Consider the following 16,113-nt stretch of genomic DNA (forward strand, 5'->3'; position numbering starts at 1 on the left):
CCAGGCTCAGCTCCAGAGACACTGCCACCGCTGCTTCCCCCAGGTGGGCTGTCCACCCCAGTAGTACTCAGACAGGAGTACTTATTATTAAGGGGCACATCCACCGGGGTGCTCACCATCAACCGAGCTTTCTCCTTCCTCACTGTTACCCAGTTACCCTCCTCCCGTGGTCCCGGTGTGACCACCTGCCGATAGCTCTTGTCAATGACCTCCTCACTATCCCTAACCCGGCGAAGGTCCTCGAGCTGCAATTCCAGTTCCCTAACATGGTCCCTTAGGAACCGCAGCTCAACACACCCAGCACAGATATGGTCGTCCGGGAGGCTAGGAGCCTCCAGGACCTCCCACATCCTACATTGGGAACAACATACTGGCCTCACACTCATAATTGCCCCTTTAAACACACAGGGAAAAAAAAAGTGAATGAAAATTTTAAACTTACCTTTCCTCCTCCTGTTTTCTCCAAAGCCCTGCTCTCACTGGGTCTTTTTTTTTAGGTTAGAGGAGGAGGGAGGGTGGGATACTCTACAAGTGTAGAGTATCGGGATTCCTCTCTGTTAAAATTTATTGGGGGAAAAAAAAAATCTCTCTCTCCCAGACCTCCCTGCGCTACCACTTCCGGGTTTAGATATTTTTAAAGAAAAAACCCGCGAAAAAGTAAGTTAAAAAATAACAGCGCTTACCCGCAGCACTCCTCTCGCGAATCTCTCCCTCTCTGCTGCACTTCCAAGACGCAATGAGTAAAGCTCCCTCTACACTGTCCCCCATCAAACACTCCCAGGACAGGTACAGCACGGGGTTAGATACAGAGTAAAGCTCCCTCTACACTGTCCCCCATCAAACACTCCCAGGACAGGTACAGCACGGGGTTAGATACAGAGTAAAGCTCCCTCTACACTGTCCCCATCAAACACTCCCAGGACAGGTACAGCACGGGGTTAGATACAGAGTAAAGCTCCCTCTACACTGTCCCCCATCAAACACTCCCAGGACAGGTACAGCACGGGGTTAGATACAGAGTAAAGCTCCCTCTACACTGTCCCCCATCAAACACTCCCAGGACAGGTACAGCACGGGGTTAGATACAGAGTAAAGCTCCCTCCACACTGTCCCCCATCAAACACTCCCAGGACAGGTACAGCACGGGGTTAGATACAGAGTAAAGCTCCCTCCACACTGTCCCCCATCAAACACTCCCAGGACAGGTACAGCACGGGGTGAGATACAGAGTAAAGCTCTCTCTGCCGGGTCATTGATGGAGTTTATTCTGTTCCCAGTCCAGGAACAGTTTCCAGAACGGAGATGTTGACGGTGCGCGCAGACTGGGTCGAGTTGCGAAACTGTTGAGTGTGGTGGCCATTGTTGGGGGCCTGGTGATTATCGCAGCCTGTGTGATCAACTTCTCCAGTAAGTCCCTGCAAATATTCCACACAACATGTACTCTCCACAGCAACACTGCAATTGTGTACAGTGGGAGTGAAGGGGAGGGGGATTGGGATTGTGTACAGTGGGAGTGAACGGGAAGGGGTTTGGGATTGGGATTGTGTACAGTGGGAGCGAACGGGAGGGGGATTGGGATTGTGTACAGTGGGAGTGAACGGGAAGGGGATTGGGATTGTGTACAGTGGGAGCGAACGGGAAGGGGATTGGGATTGTGTACAGTGGGAGCGAACGGGAAGGGGATTGGGATTGTGTACAGTGAGAGTGAACGGGAAGGGGATTGGGATTGTGTACAGTGGGAGCGAACGGAAGGGGGATTGGGATTGTGTACAGTGGGAGAGAACGGGAGGGGGATTGGGATTGTGTACAGTGGGAGTGAACGGGAAGGGGATTGGGATTGTGTACAGTGGGAGCGAACGGGAGGGGGATTGGGATTGTGTACAGTGGGAGTGAACGGGAAGGGGATTGGGATTGTGTACAGTGGGAGCGAACGGGAAGGGGATTGGGATTGTGTACAGTGAGAGTGAACGGGAAGGGGATTGGGATTGTGTACAGTGGGAGTGAACGGGAAGGGGATTGGGATTGTGTACAGTGGGAGTGAACGGGAAGGGGATTGGGATTGTGTACAGTGGGAGTGAACGGGAAGGGGATTGGGATTGTGTACAGTGGGAGTGAACGGGAAGGGGATTGGGATTGTGTACAGTGGCAGTGAACGGGAAGGGGTTTGGGATTGTGTACAGTGGGAGTGAACAGGAAGGGGATTGGGATTGTGTACAGTGGGAGTGAGTGGGAAGGGGTTTGGGATTGGGATTGTGTACAGTGGGAGTAAACGGGAAGGGGTTTGGGATTGTGTACAGTGGGAGTGAACGGGAAGGGGATTGGGATTGTGTACAGTGGCAGTGAACGGGAAGGGGTTTGGGATTGTGTACAGTGGGAGTGAACAGGAAGGGGATTGGGATTGTGTACAGTGGGAGTGAGTGGGAAGGGGTTTGGGATTGGGATTGTGTACAGTGGGAGTGAACGGGAAGGGGATTGGGATTGTGTACAGTGGGAACGAACGGGAAGGGGTTTGGGATTGGGATTGTGTACAGTGGGAGTAAACGGGAAGGGGATTGAGATTGTGTACAGTGGGAGTGAACGGGAAGGGGATTGGGATTGTGTACAGTGGGAACGAACGGGAAGGGGTTTGGGATTGTGTACAGTGGGAGTGAACGGGAAGGGGATTGGGATTGTGTACAGTGGGAGTAAACGGGAAGGGGATTGGGATTGTGTACAGTGGGAGTGAACGGGAAGGGGATTGGGATTGTGTACAGTGGGAGCAAACGGGAAGAGGATTGGGATTGTGTACAGTAGGAGCGAACGGGAAGGGGATTGGGATTGTGTACAGTGGGAACGAACGGGAAGGGGATTGGGATTGTGTACAGTGGGAGTGAACGGGAAGGGGTTTGGGATTGTGTACAGTGGGAACGAACGGGAAGGGGATTGGGATTGTGTACAGTGGGAGTAAACGGGAAGGGGATTGGGATTGTGTACAGTGGGAGTGAACGGGAAGGGGATTGGGATTGTGTACAGTGGGAGCAAACGGGAAGAGGATTGGGATTGTGTACAGTAGGAGCGAAGGGGATTGGGATTGTGTACAGTGGGAGCGAACGGGAAGGGGATTGGGATTGTATACAGTGGGAGTGAATGGGAAGGGGATTGGGATTGTGTACAGTGGGAGTGAACGGGAGGGGCTTTGGGATTGGGATTGTGTACAGTGGGAGTGAACGGGAAGGGGATTGGGATTGTGCACAGTGGGAGTGAACGGGAAGGGGTTTGGGATTGTGTACAGTGGGAGTGAACGGGAAGGGAATTGGGATTGTGTACAGTGGGAGTGAACGGGAAGGGGTTTGGGATTGTGTACAGTGGGAGCGAACGGGAAGGGGTTTGTGTACAGTGGGAGTGAACGGGAAGGGGTTTGTGTACAGTGGGAGTGAACGGGAAGGGGATTGGGATTGTGTACAGTGAGAGTGAACGGGAATGGGATTGGGATTGTGTACAGTGGGAGCGAACGGGAAGGGGTTTGGGATTGTGTACAGTGGGAGTGAACGGGAAGGGGATTGGGATTGTGTACAGTGGGAGCGAACGGGAAGGGGATTGGGATTGTGTACAGTGGGAGCGAACGGGAAGGGGATTGGGATTGGGATTGTGTACAGTGGGAGTGAACGGGAAGGGGATTGGGATTGGGATGATGTACAGTGGGAGTGAACGGGAAGGGGTTTGGGATTGGGATTGTGTACAGTGGGAGTGAACGGGAAGGGGTTTGGGATTGGGATTGTGTTCAGTGGGAGTGAACGGGAAGGGGTTTGTGTCGATTACAGGGTTGCTGGGTCGAATCTCCTCGCTCTGCTCTGTACGATTTGAGTGGTTGGGATTGTCTGGAATGTGGACTGTGTTCTGGGATCTGTTCCCCTCTCTGCTCTGAAGATCATCCTCTTTCTATCATCCTCTTGTCATGAATATTAACCGAACAGTTGCAGTGAGCTGCCTCCTGTCACAGCAGCAGCGTGGGGGAGGGTTTGCTGGAATCATTAGCACATCTTCCCACAGTGAGTGACGCTGGTGAAAATCCCCCGGGAAACAGGCACAGATTCTCTCCATCCGCATTCGCAGAATAAATCTGTCAGGGAACGGAGGGAGGGACAGGGAGAGAGAGGGGGGACAGAGAGAGAGAGGGGGGACAGAGAGAGAGAGAGAGAGAGGGGAACACAGAGAGAGAGAGGGGGACAGAGAGAGAGAGAGGGGGACAGAGAGAGAGAGAGAGAGAGGGGAACACAGAGAGAGAGAGGGGGACAGAGAGAGAGAGAGGGGGACAGAGAGAGAGAGAGGGGGACAGAGAGAGAGAGAGGGGAGGACAGAGAGAGAGAGGGGAGGACAGAGAGAGAGAGGGGGGGACAGAGAGAGAGAGGGGGACAGAGAGAGAGAGGGGGTGACAGAGAGAGAGAGAGAGGGGAACACAGAGAGAGAGGGGGGACAGAGAGAGAGAGAGGGGGGGACAGAGAGAGAGAGGGGGGGGGACAGAGAGAGAGGGGGGGACAGAGAGAGAGGGGGGGACAGAGAGAGAGGGGGGGACAGAGAGAGAGGGGGGGGACAGAGAGAGAGAGGGGGGGACAGAGAGAGAGAGGGGGGGACAGAGAGAGAGAGGGGGGACAGAGAGAGAGAGGGGGGACAGAGAGAGAGAGGGGGGACAGAGAGAGAGAGGGGGGACAGAGAGAGAGAGGGGGGACAGAGAGAGAGAGAGAGAGAGGGGAACACAGAGAGAGAGAGGGGGACAGAGAGAGAGAGGGGGGACAGAGAGAGAGGGGGGGGGGGACAGAGAGAGAGAGGGGGGGACAGAGAGAGAGGGGAGGACAGAGAGAGAGAGGGGGGGACAGAGAGAGAGAGGGGGGGACAGAGAGAGAGAGGGGGGGACAGAGAGAGAGAGTGGGGGACAGAGAGAGAGAGAGGGGGGGACAGAGAGAGAGAGGGGGGGGGGACAGAGAGAGAGAGGGGGGGGACAGAGAGAGAGAGGGGGGGACAGAGAGAGAGAGGGGGGGACAGAGAGAGAGAGAGAGGGGAACACAGAGAGAGAGAGAGGGGGGACAGAGAGAGAGAGAGAGAGGGGGGGACAGAGAGAGAGAGGGGGGGACAGAGAGAGAGAGGGGGGGACAGAGAGAGAGAGGGGGGGACAGAGAGAGAGAGGGGGGGACAGAGAGAGAGAGGGGGGGACAGGAGAGAGAGGGGGGGACAGGGAGAGAGAGGGGGGGACAGGGAGAGAGAGGGGGGACAGGGAGAGAGAGGGGGGGACAGGGAGAGAGAGGGGGGGACAGGGAGAGAGAGGGGGGGACAGGGAGAGAGAGGGGGGACAGAGAGAGAGAGGGGGGGACAGAGAGAGAGAGAGGGGGGGACAGAGAGAGAGAGAGGGGGGGACAGAGAGAGAGAGGGGGGGGGACAGAGAGAGAGAGGGGGGGGGACAGAGAGAGAGAGGGGGGGGACAGAGAGAGAGAGGGGGGGACAGAGAGAGAGAGGGGGGGGACAGAGAGAGAGAGGGGGGGGACAGAGAGAGAGAGGGGGGGACAGAGAGAGAGAGGGGGGGACAGAGAGAGAGAGGGGGGGACAGAGAGAGAGAGGGGGGGGACAGAGAGAGAGAGGGGGGGACAGAGAGGGGAGGACAGAGAGACAGAGAAAGGGGGACAGGGAGAGAGAGATACAGGGAGAGCGACAGAGGGAGGGATAGAGAAAGAGAGAGAGAGAGAGAGAGGGAGGGAGAGGGAGTGAGGAACAGATGGGGGACTGAGGGGGGCAGAAATGGAAACAGGTCGATCGGGAGCAGGAGCAAGGGAGGGAAAAACCCAGGGAAGGTGAGAGTGAGATAAATATAGAGATGGAAACAGATTGATATCGACAGGGAGAGAGAGGTGGGGGAGAGATCAGGAGAGCGACTGAGAGCAAAGGAGAGAAAGAGGGAGTTATAGAGTCATAGAGGTTTACAGCATGGAAACAGGCCCTTCGGCCCAACTTGTCCATGCCGCCCCTCTTTTTTTTATACCCCTAAGCTAATCCCAATTGCCCGCGTTTGCCCCATATCCCTCTATACCCATCGTACCCATGGAACTGTCTAAATGCTTTTAAAAGACAAAATTGTACCCGCCTCTACTACTGCCTCTCGTTCCAGACACTCACCACCCTCTGTGTGAAACAATTGCCCCTCTGGACACTTTCGTATCTCTCCCCTCTCACCTTAAACCTATGCCCTCTAGTTTTAGACTCCCCTACCTTTGGGAAAAGATATTGACTATCTAGCTGATCTGTGCCCCTCATTATTTTATAGACCTCTATAAGACCACCCCTCAGCCTCTTACGCTCCAGAGAAAAAAGTCCCAGTCTATCCAGCCTCTCCTTATAACTCAATCCATCAAGTCCCGGTAGCATCCTAGTAAATCTTTTCCGCACTCTTTCTAGTTTAATAATCTCCTTTCTATAATAGGGGTGACCAGAACTGTACACAGTATTCCAAGTGTGGCCTTACCAATGTCTTGTACAACTTCAACAAGACGTCCCAACTCCTGTATTCAATACAGGAGACGGAGAGAGAAGGAGAGGGAGGGAGACGGGGAGAGAGGGAGGGAGACGGGGAGAGAGGGAGGGAGACGGGGAGAGAGGGAGGGAGACGTGGAGAGAGGGAGGGAGACGGGGAGAGAGGGAGGGAGACGGGGAGAGAGGGAGGCGGAGACGGGGAGAGAGGGGGGGAGAGAGGGAGGCGGAGACGGGGAGAGAGGGAGGGAGGCGGGGACGGGGAGAGAGGGAGGGAGACAGAGAGGGAGGGAGACGGGGAGAGAGAGAGGGAGGCGGGGACGGGGAGAGAGGGAGGGAGACAGAGAGGGAGGGAGACGGGGAGAGAGAGAGGGAGGCGGGGACGGGGAAAGAGGGAGCGAGATGGGGAGAGAGGGGGGCGGAGACGGGGAGAGAGTGAGGGAGGCGGGGACGGGGAGAGAGGGAGGGAGGCGGGGACGGGGAGAGAGGGAGGGAGGCGGGGAGAGAGGGAGGGAGACGGGGAGAGAGGGAGGGAGACGGGGAGAGAGGGAGGGAGACGGGGAGAGAGGGAGGGAGACGGGGAGAGAGGGAGGGAGACGGGGAGAGAGGGAGGGAGACGGGGAGAGAGGGAGGGAGACGGGGAGAGAGGGAGGGCGACGGGGAGAGAGGGAGGGAGACGGGGAGAGAGGGAGGGAGACGGGGAGAGAGGGAGGGAGACGGGGAGAGAGGGAGGGAGACGGGGAGAGAGGGAGGGAGACGGGGAGAGAGGGAGGGAGACGGGGAGAGAGGGAGGGAGACGGGGAGAGAGGGAGGGAGACGGGGAGAGAGGGAGGGAGACGGGGAGAGAGGGAGGGAGACGGGGAGAGAGGGAGGCGGCGACGGGGAGAGAGGGAGGGAGACGGGGAGAGAGGGAGGCGGAGACGGGGAGAGAGGGAGGGAGACGGGGAGAGAGGGAGGCGGCGACGGGGAGAGAGGGAGGGAGACGGGGAGAGAGGGAGGGAGACGGGGAGAGAGGGAGGGAGACGGGGAGAGAGGGAGGGAGACGGGGAGAGAGGGAGGGAGACGGGGAGAGAGGGAGGGAGACGGGGAGAGAGGGAGGGAGACGGGGAGAGAGGGAGGGAGACGGGGAGAGAGGGAGGCGGGGACGGGGAGGGAGGGAGGCGGAGACGGGGAGAGAGGGAGGCGGAGACGGGGAGAGAGGGAGGGAGACGGGGAGAGAGGGAGGGAGACGGGGAGAGAGGGAGGCGGGGACGGGGAGAGAGGGAGGCGGGGACGGGGAGAGAGAGGGAGGCGGGGACGGGGAGAGAGAGGGAGGCGGGGACGGGGAGAGAGGGGGAGGCGGGGACGGGGAGAGAGGGAGGCGGGGACGGGGAGAGAGAGGGAGGCGGGGACGGGGAGAGAGAGGGAGGCGGGGACGGGGAGAGAGAGGGAGGCGGGGACGGGGAGAGAGAGGGAGGCGGGGACGGGGAGAGAGAGGGAGGCGGGGACGGGGAGAGAGAGGGAGGCGGGGACGGGGAGAGAGGGGGAGGCGGGGACGGGGAGAGAGGGAGGCGGGGACGGGGAGAGAGAGGGAGGCGGGGACGGGGAGAGAGAGGGAGGCGGGGACGGGGAGAGAGAGGGAGGCGGGGACGGGGAGAGAGAGGGAGGCGGGGACGGGGAGAGAGAGGGAGACAGACGGGGAGAGAGAGGGAGACAGACGGGGAGAGAGAGGGAGATAGACGGGGAGAGAGAGGGAGACAGACGGGGAGAGAGAGGGAGACAGACGGGGAGAGAGAGGGAGACAGACGGGGAGAGAGAGGGAGACAGACGGGGAGAGAGAGGGAGACAGAGAGAAAGAACCCACTCTGGGGGTCTGAGTTTCGATGTAATAATGGACGGCAGGTCTGTCATATCAAGAAGGGAATCGGGATAGCCCAGGAAATTACCGACCGGTGAGTCTAACCTCAGTGGTTGGTAAGCTGATGGAGAAGATCCTGAGGGACAGGATACATGAGCATTTAGAGAGGTTTAGTATGCTCAGGAATACTCAGCATGGTTTTGTCAAAGGCAGATCGTGCCTTACGGGCCTGGTGGAGCTCTTCGAAAATGTGACTAAACACATTGACAAAGGGAAAGCGGTAGATGTGGTTTATATGGATTTTAGCAAGACGTTCGATAAGGTCCCCCATGCAAGGCTTCTGGAAAAAGTGAGAGGGCATGGGATCCAAGGGGCTGCTGCCCGGTGGATCCAGAACTGGCTTGCCCAAAGGAGGCAGAGAGTGGGTATAGATGGGTCCTTTTCTAAATGGAGGTCGGTCACCAGTGGTGTGCTCCAGGGATCTGTTCTGGGACCCTTGCTGTTTGTCATTTTCATAAATGACCTGGATGAGGAAGCGGAGGGATGGGTTGGTAAGTTTGCCGACGACACGAAGGTTGGTGGGGTTGTGGATAGTCTGGAGGGATGTCAGAAGTTACAGAGGGACATAGATAGGATGCAAGACTGGGCGGAGAAGTGGCAGATGGACTTCAACCCAGATAAATGCGTAGTGGTCCATTTTGGCAGGTCAAATGGGATGAAGGAATACAATATAAAGGGAAAGACTCTTAGTACGGTAGAGGATCAGAAGGACCTTGGGGTCCGGGTCCATAGGACTCTGAAATTGGCCCTGCAGGTAGAGGAGGTGGTTAAGTAGGCGTATGGTGTGCTGGCCTTTATCAATCGAGGGATTGAGTTTAGGAGTCCGGGGATAATGATGCAGCTATATAAGACCCTCGTCAGACCCCACTTGGAGTCCTGTGCTCAGTCCTGGTCGCCTCATTACAGGAAGGATGTGGAAAAGATTGAAAGGGTGCAGAGGAGATTTACAAGGATGTTGCCTGGATTGAGTGGCATGCCTTATGAGGATAGGCTGAGGGAGCTCGGTCTTTTCTCCTTGGAGAGACGTAGGATGAGAGGAGACCTAATAGAGGTGTATAAGATGTTGAGAGGCATGATCAGGTGGACTCTCAGAGGCTTTTTCCCAGGGTGGAAATGGCTGCTACGAGAGGACACAGGTTGAAGGTGCTGGGGTGTAGGTACAGGGGAGATGTTAGGGGGAAGTTTTTCACACAGAGGGTGGTGGGCGAGTGGAATCGGCTGCCGTCAGTGGTGGTGGAGGCGAACTCAATAGGGTCTTTTAAGAGACTCCTGGATGAGTACATGGGACTTAATAGGATGGAGGGTTATAGGCAGGTCTAGAAGGTAGGGATGTGTTCGGCACAACTTGTGGGGCCGAAGGGCCTGTTTGTGCTGTAGTTTTCTATGTTTCTATCAGGAGAGACTGAGTCGGTGAGGATTATATTCACTGGAGTTTATAAAGAGTGAGAGGGGATCTGATAGAAACTTATAAAATTCTAACAGGGTGAAATAGGGTAGATTCAGAAAGAATGTTCCCGATGGTGAGGGAGTCCAGAACCAGGGCGTCATAGTTTGAGGATCAGGGAGAAACCTTTTAGAACTGAGGTGAGGAGAAATTTCTTCACCCAGAGGGTGGTGAATGTGTGGAATTCACTCCCACAGAATGTAGTTGAGGCCAAAACATTGTCTGATTTCAGGAAAAAATTAGATATCGCTCTTGGGGCTAAAGGGAGTGAGGGATGTGGGGAGGTGGGGTGGGGTGGGGTGGGGGGGGGGGGGGGGTGGGGGAGAACAAAGAACAATACAGCACAGGAACAGGCCCTTCGGCCCTCCAAGCCCGCGCCGCTCCCTGGTCCAAACTAGACCATTCTTTTGTATCCCTCCATTCCCACTCCGTTCATATGGCTGTCTAGATAAGTCTTAAACGTTCCCAGTGTGTCCGCCTCCACCACCTTGCCCGACAGCGCATTCCAGGCCCCCACCACCCTCTGTGTAAAATATGTCCTTCTGATATCCGTGTTAAACCTCCCCCCCTTCACCTTGAACCTATGACCCCTCGTGAACATCACTACCGACCTGGGGAAAAGCTTCCCACCGTTCACCCTATCTATGCCTTTCATAATTTTATACACCTCTATTAAGTCTCCCCTCATCCTCCGTCTTTCCAGTGAGAACAACCCCAGTTTACCCAATCTCTCCTCATAACTAAGCCCTTCCATACCAGGCAACATCTTGGTAAACCTCCTCTGCACTCTCTCTAAAGCCTCCACGTCCTTCTGGTAGTGTGGCGACCAGAACTGGGCGCAGTACTCCAAATGCGGCCGAACCAACGTTCTATACATCTGCAACATCAGACCCCAACTTTTATACTCTATGCCCCGTCCTATAAAGGCAAGCATGCCATATGCCTTCTTCACCACCACCTCCACCTGTGACGTCACCTTGAAGGATCTGTGGACTTGCACACCCAGGTCCCTCTGCGTATCTACACCCTTTATGGTTCTGCCATTTATCGTATAGCTCCCCCCTACATTAGCTCTACCAAAATGCATCACTTCATATTTATCTGGTTTGAACTCCATCTGCCATTTCTTTGCCCAAATTTCCAGCCTATCTATGTCCTTCTGTAACCTCTGACGATGTTCCTCACTATCCGCAAGTCCTGCCAATTTTGTGTCGTCTGCAAACTTACTGATCACCCCAGTTACACCTTCTTCCAGATCGTTTATATAAATCACAAACAGCAGAGGTCCCAATACAGAGCCCTGCGGTACACCACTAGTCACAGGCCTCCAGCTGGAAAAAGACCCTTCCACTACCACCCTCTGTCTTCTGTGACCAAGATGTGGAGGTGCCGGCATTGGGACTGGGGTAAACACAGTAGGAAGTCTCACAACACCAGGTTAAAGTCCAACAGGTTTATTTGGTAGCAAGCCAGTTCTCCACCCATCTAGCCACCTCCCCCTTTATCCCTTGAGATCCAACCTTTTGTACCAACCTACCATGAGGTAGGAAAGGGGAGGGAATCAGGATATTGAATTTGATGATCAGCCGAGAATTCATAATGAATGCAGGCTGGAAGGTCCGAGTGGCCTCCTCTTGTTTCGAGTTTCTATGTAACTGGAACCTTCTTGTTGTGTCTGTCTAGTTTTTCAGTGAGGGGAGGGGGTGAGACCCCCCTCTCCCGCCACCACCCCCCCCCCCCCAAGAGGAACCCGAGGAGAGAGAGAGAGAGCGTCGTGACCCTGTGAGACTGGCTCGCATCAGCCGTGGAACTCGGGAGGAGAGAGAGAGCGAGACGGTGGAGAGGGGGTGAAGAAGAAGAAGAACGCCCATGCAATAAAACACTCCTGTCGGCATTCCCGATTGGGGGGGGGGGGGGGGGGAAACGAGGAATTCTATCCATTCCTGAAGACTTTTATGCATGCCAAAATTCCACTTGGGGGTAGGGAGACCCCTCCCCACCTCCACCAAATCTTTTTCACCATACAGAAGCCTTCAGAAACCCGAACAGGTGGAGAGCGAGGGACAGGGGGGGGCGGAGGAGGGGGACAGGGGAGGGGGTGGTGGGTCGCCACGGAAAATCTGTCTCCATTCTCCACTTGAGTTAAGCACAACCAACAGGCTGGAGGCACGCAGGCCAAGGACGCACGACTGTTGGAGGAGGAGACTGGGGGGAGGTGGGGGGCCATGGGGGGGTCACAGCATGCATGGCATGTGGGCATACCCCCCTCCCCTCCTCTCCCCTCCCTCGGGTTAAACCCACACACTTTGCCTGCCACAGTTTGCCTGCATGTCAGCCTCCCCCTCGATGTGAGGGATTCCCTCAGTCCTCCCCTCCTGTCTCCCTCCCCACCTCGTCATTGAGCTCGGGGGGGGGGGGGTGACCTCCCCTCGCCGTCCCTGTCCCCAGCTCCGATTACTGCCCGATTTATTCGATAACGTCTCTCGGTCCATCTCTCTGTTTCCCCAATCGCCAATTGAAACAGCCACAGGGTTGTGTTATAGAGGGGGTTACACTGTCAGGGTAATGTAGAGGGAGCTCTGTATTGTACCTGTCTCTGGGAGTGCTCGATACTGACACTGGGTATAAAGTGGGGAGGGGGTTACACTGTCAGGGTAATGTAGAGGGAGCTCTGTATTGTACCCACTCTCTGGGAGTGCTCGATGCTGACACTGGGTATAAAGTGGGGAGGGGGTTACACTGTCAGGGTAATGTAGAGGGAGCTCTGTATTGTACCCACTCTCTGGGAGTGCTCGATGCTGACACTGGATATAAAGTGGGGAGGGGGTTACACTGTCAGGGTAATGTAGAGGGAGCTCTGTATTGTACCTGTCTCTGAGAGTGCTCGATGCTGACACTGGGTATAAAGTGGGGAGGGGGTTACACTGTCAGGGTAATGTAGAGGGAGCTCTGTATTGTACCTGTCTCTGGGAGAGCTCGATGCTGACACTGGGTATAGAGTGGAGAGGGAGGGTTACACTGTCAGGGTAATGTAGAGGGAGCTCTGTGTTGTACCTGTCTCTGGGAGAGCTCGATGCTGACACTGGGTATAAAGTGGGGAGGGGGGTTACACTGTCAGGGTAATGTAGAGGGAGCTCTGTATTGTACCTGTCTCTGGGAGTGCTCGATGCTGACACTGGGTATAGAGTGGGGAGGGGGGTTACACTGTCAGGGTAATGTAGAGGGATCTCTGTATTGTACCTGTCTCTGGGAGTGCTCGATGCTGACACTGGGTATAAAGTGGGGAGGGGGGTTACACAGTCAGGGTAATGTAGAGGGAGCTCTGTATTGTACCTGTCTCTGGGAGTGCTCGATGCTGACACTGGATATAAAGTGGGGAGGGGGTTACACTGTCAGGGTAATGTAGAGGGAGCTCTGTATTGTACCTGTCTCTGGGAGTGCTCGATGCTGACACTGGATATAAAGTGGGGAGGGGGTTACACTGTCAGGGTGATGTAGAGGGAGCTCTGTATTGTACCTGTCTCTGGGAGTGCTCGATGCTGACACTGGGTATAAAGTGGGGAGGGGGTTACACTGTCAGGGTGATGTAGAGGGAGCTCTGTATTGTACCTGTCTCTGGGAGTGCTCGATGCTGACACTGGGTATAAAGTGGGGAGGGGGTTACACTGTCAGGGTGATGTAGAGGGATCTCTGTATTGTACCTGTCTCTGGGAGTGCTCGATGCTGACACTGGGTATAAAGTGGGGAGGGGGGTTACACAGTCAGGGTAATGTAGAGGGAGCTCTGTATTGTACCTGTCTCTGGGAGTGCTCGATGCTGACACTGGATATAAAGTGGGGAGGGGGTTACACTGTCAGGGTAATGTAGAGGGAGCTCTGTATTGTACCCACTCTCTGGGAGTGCTCGATACTGACACTGGGTATAAAGTGGGGAGGGGGGTTACACTGTCAGGGTAATGTAGAGGGAGCTCTGTATTGTATCTGTCTCTGGGAGTGCTCGATGCTGACACTGGGTATAAAGTGGGGAGGGGGTTACACTGTCAGGGTGATGTAGAGGGAGCTCTGTATTGTACCTGTCTCTGGGAGTGCTCGATGCTGACACTGGGTATTAAGTGGGGAGGGGGTTACACTGTCAGGGTAATGTAGAGGGAGCTCTGTATTGTACCTGTCTCTGGGAGTGCTCGATGCTGACACTGGGTATTAAGTGGGGAGGGGGTTACACTGTCAGGGTAATGTAGAGGGAGCTCTGTATTGTACCTGTCTCTGGGAGTGCTCGATGCTGACACTGGGTATTAAGTGGGGAGGGGGTTACACTGTCAGGGTAATGTAGAGGGAGCTCTGTATTGTACCCACTCTCTGGGAGTGCTCGATGCTGACACTGGGTATTAAGTGGGGAGGGGGTTACACTGTCAGGGTAATAAAGAACAAAGAACAAAGAACAATACAGCACAGGAACAGGCCATTCGGCCCTCCAAGCCCGCGCCGCTCCCCGGTCCAGGATTGAATCCTGAATCCAGGATCCCCGCCCAATTTTCCAGCCTATCTACATACCAATATCCTATCCACCGAGCTGTCCCTCACAGCTACGATGCTTTGTTCATTACAACCTATTAACTCACCCCCACCCCCCCATTCCAGACCATGTGATCTCCAGGGAGAGGCGAAAACCCAGAGTGAAAAACCCCAGGGCCAATATGGGGAAAAAAAAATCTGGGAAATTCCTCTCCGACCCCCTGAGGCGATCGAAACGAGTCCAGGAGATCACAATGGCCCCGATCGGAAAATGCTTCCCAACCCTAGTCATTTCCACTTCCACGAACACCATATGAATCCCCTGCCCCCGAGACAGGTTCCCAACTATCCGCAGTCTCACTCTGTACTGGCACCAGCAAGATGATCGTAGAATGAAGCCTTGAAACGAGAAACCAGGAACAATTAGCCCGCGCCGCTCCCTGGTCCAAACTAGATCACTCTTTTGTATCCCTCCATTCCCACTCCGTTCATATAGCTGTCTAGATAAGTCTTAAACGTTCCCAGTGTGTCCGCCTCCACCACCTTGCCCGGCAACACATTCCAGGCCCCCACGACCCTCTGTGTGAAATATGTCCTTCTGATATCTGTGTTAAACCTCCCCCCCTTCACCTTGAACCTATGACCCCTCGTGAACGTCACCACCGACCCGGGGAAAAGCTTCCCACCGTTCACCCTATCTATGCCTTTCATAATTTTATTCACCTCTATTAAGTCTCCCCTCATCCTCCGTCTTTCCAAGGAGAACAACCCCAGTTTCCCCAATCTCTCCTCATAACCAAGCCCCTCCATACCAGGCAACATCCTGGTAAACCTCCTCTGTACTCTCTCCAAAGCCTCCACGTCCTTCTGGTAGTGTGGCGACCAGAACTGGACGCAGTATTCCAAATGCGGCCGAACCAACGTTCTATACATCTGCAACATCAGACCCCAACTTTTATACTCTATGCCCCGTCCTATAAAGGCAAGCATGCCATATGCCTTCTTCACCACCTTCTCCACCTGTGACGTCACCTTCAAAGATCTGTGGACTTGCACACCCAGGTCCCTCTGCGTCTCTACACCCTTTATGGTTCTTCCATTTATCGTGTAGCTCCTCCCTACATTATTCCCACCAAAATGCATCACTTCGCATTTATCAGGATTGAACTCCATCTGCCATTTCCTTGCCCAAATTTCCAGCCTATCTATATCCTTCTGTAGCCTCTGACAATGTTCCTCACTATCTGCAAGTCCTGCCAGTTTTGTGTCGTCCGCAAACTTACTGATCACCCCAGTTACTCCTTCTTCCAGATCATTTATATAAATCACAAACAGCAGAGGTCCCAATACAGAGCCCTGCGGTACACCACTAGTCACAGGCCTCCAGCCGGAAAAAGACCCTTCCACTACCACCCTCTGTCTTCTATGACCAAGCCAGTTCTCCACCCATCTAGCCACCTCCCCCTTTATCCCATGGGATCCAACCTTTTTCACTAGCCTACCATGAGGGACTTTGTCAAACGCTTTACTAAAGTCCATATAGACAACATCCACGGCCCTTCCTTCGTCAACCATTTTGGTCACTTCTTCAAAAAACACCACCAGGTTCGTGAGGCATGACCTCCCTCTCACAAAACCATGTTGACTATCGTTAATGAGATTATTCCTTTCTAAATGCGCATACATCCTATCTTTAAGAATCTTCTCCAACAACTTCCCCACCACGGACGTCAAGCTCACCGGCCTATAATTACCCGGGTTATCCTTCC

General features: G+C 54.9%; 1 protein-coding gene across 1 annotated transcript in view; it reads left to right on the forward strand.

Annotated features, from left to right (window-relative positions):
* The window catches only part of LOC144490135 (proline-rich transmembrane protein 2-like), a 29,373-nt gene extending 17,679 nt beyond the window's left edge, over nt 1–11,694 (forward strand). The window contains exons 3-4 of the mRNA XM_078207941.1: nt 1,278–1,407; nt 11,517–11,694. Of these exons, the coding sequence (XP_078064067.1) occupies nt 1,278–1,407; nt 11,517–11,527 (141 nt within the window). The 3' untranslated portion in view covers nt 11,528–11,694. The remainder of the gene's footprint in view (nt 1–1,277; nt 1,408–11,516) is intronic.
* The last annotated feature ends 4,419 nt before the right edge of the window (nt 11,695–16,113 follow it).

Source organism: Mustelus asterias, unplaced genomic scaffold (genome assembly GCF_964213995.1).
Source record: "Mustelus asterias unplaced genomic scaffold, sMusAst1.hap1.1 HAP1_SCAFFOLD_2915, whole genome shotgun sequence".
Lineage (NCBI taxonomy): Eukaryota > Metazoa > Chordata > Chondrichthyes > Carcharhiniformes > Triakidae > Mustelus > Mustelus asterias.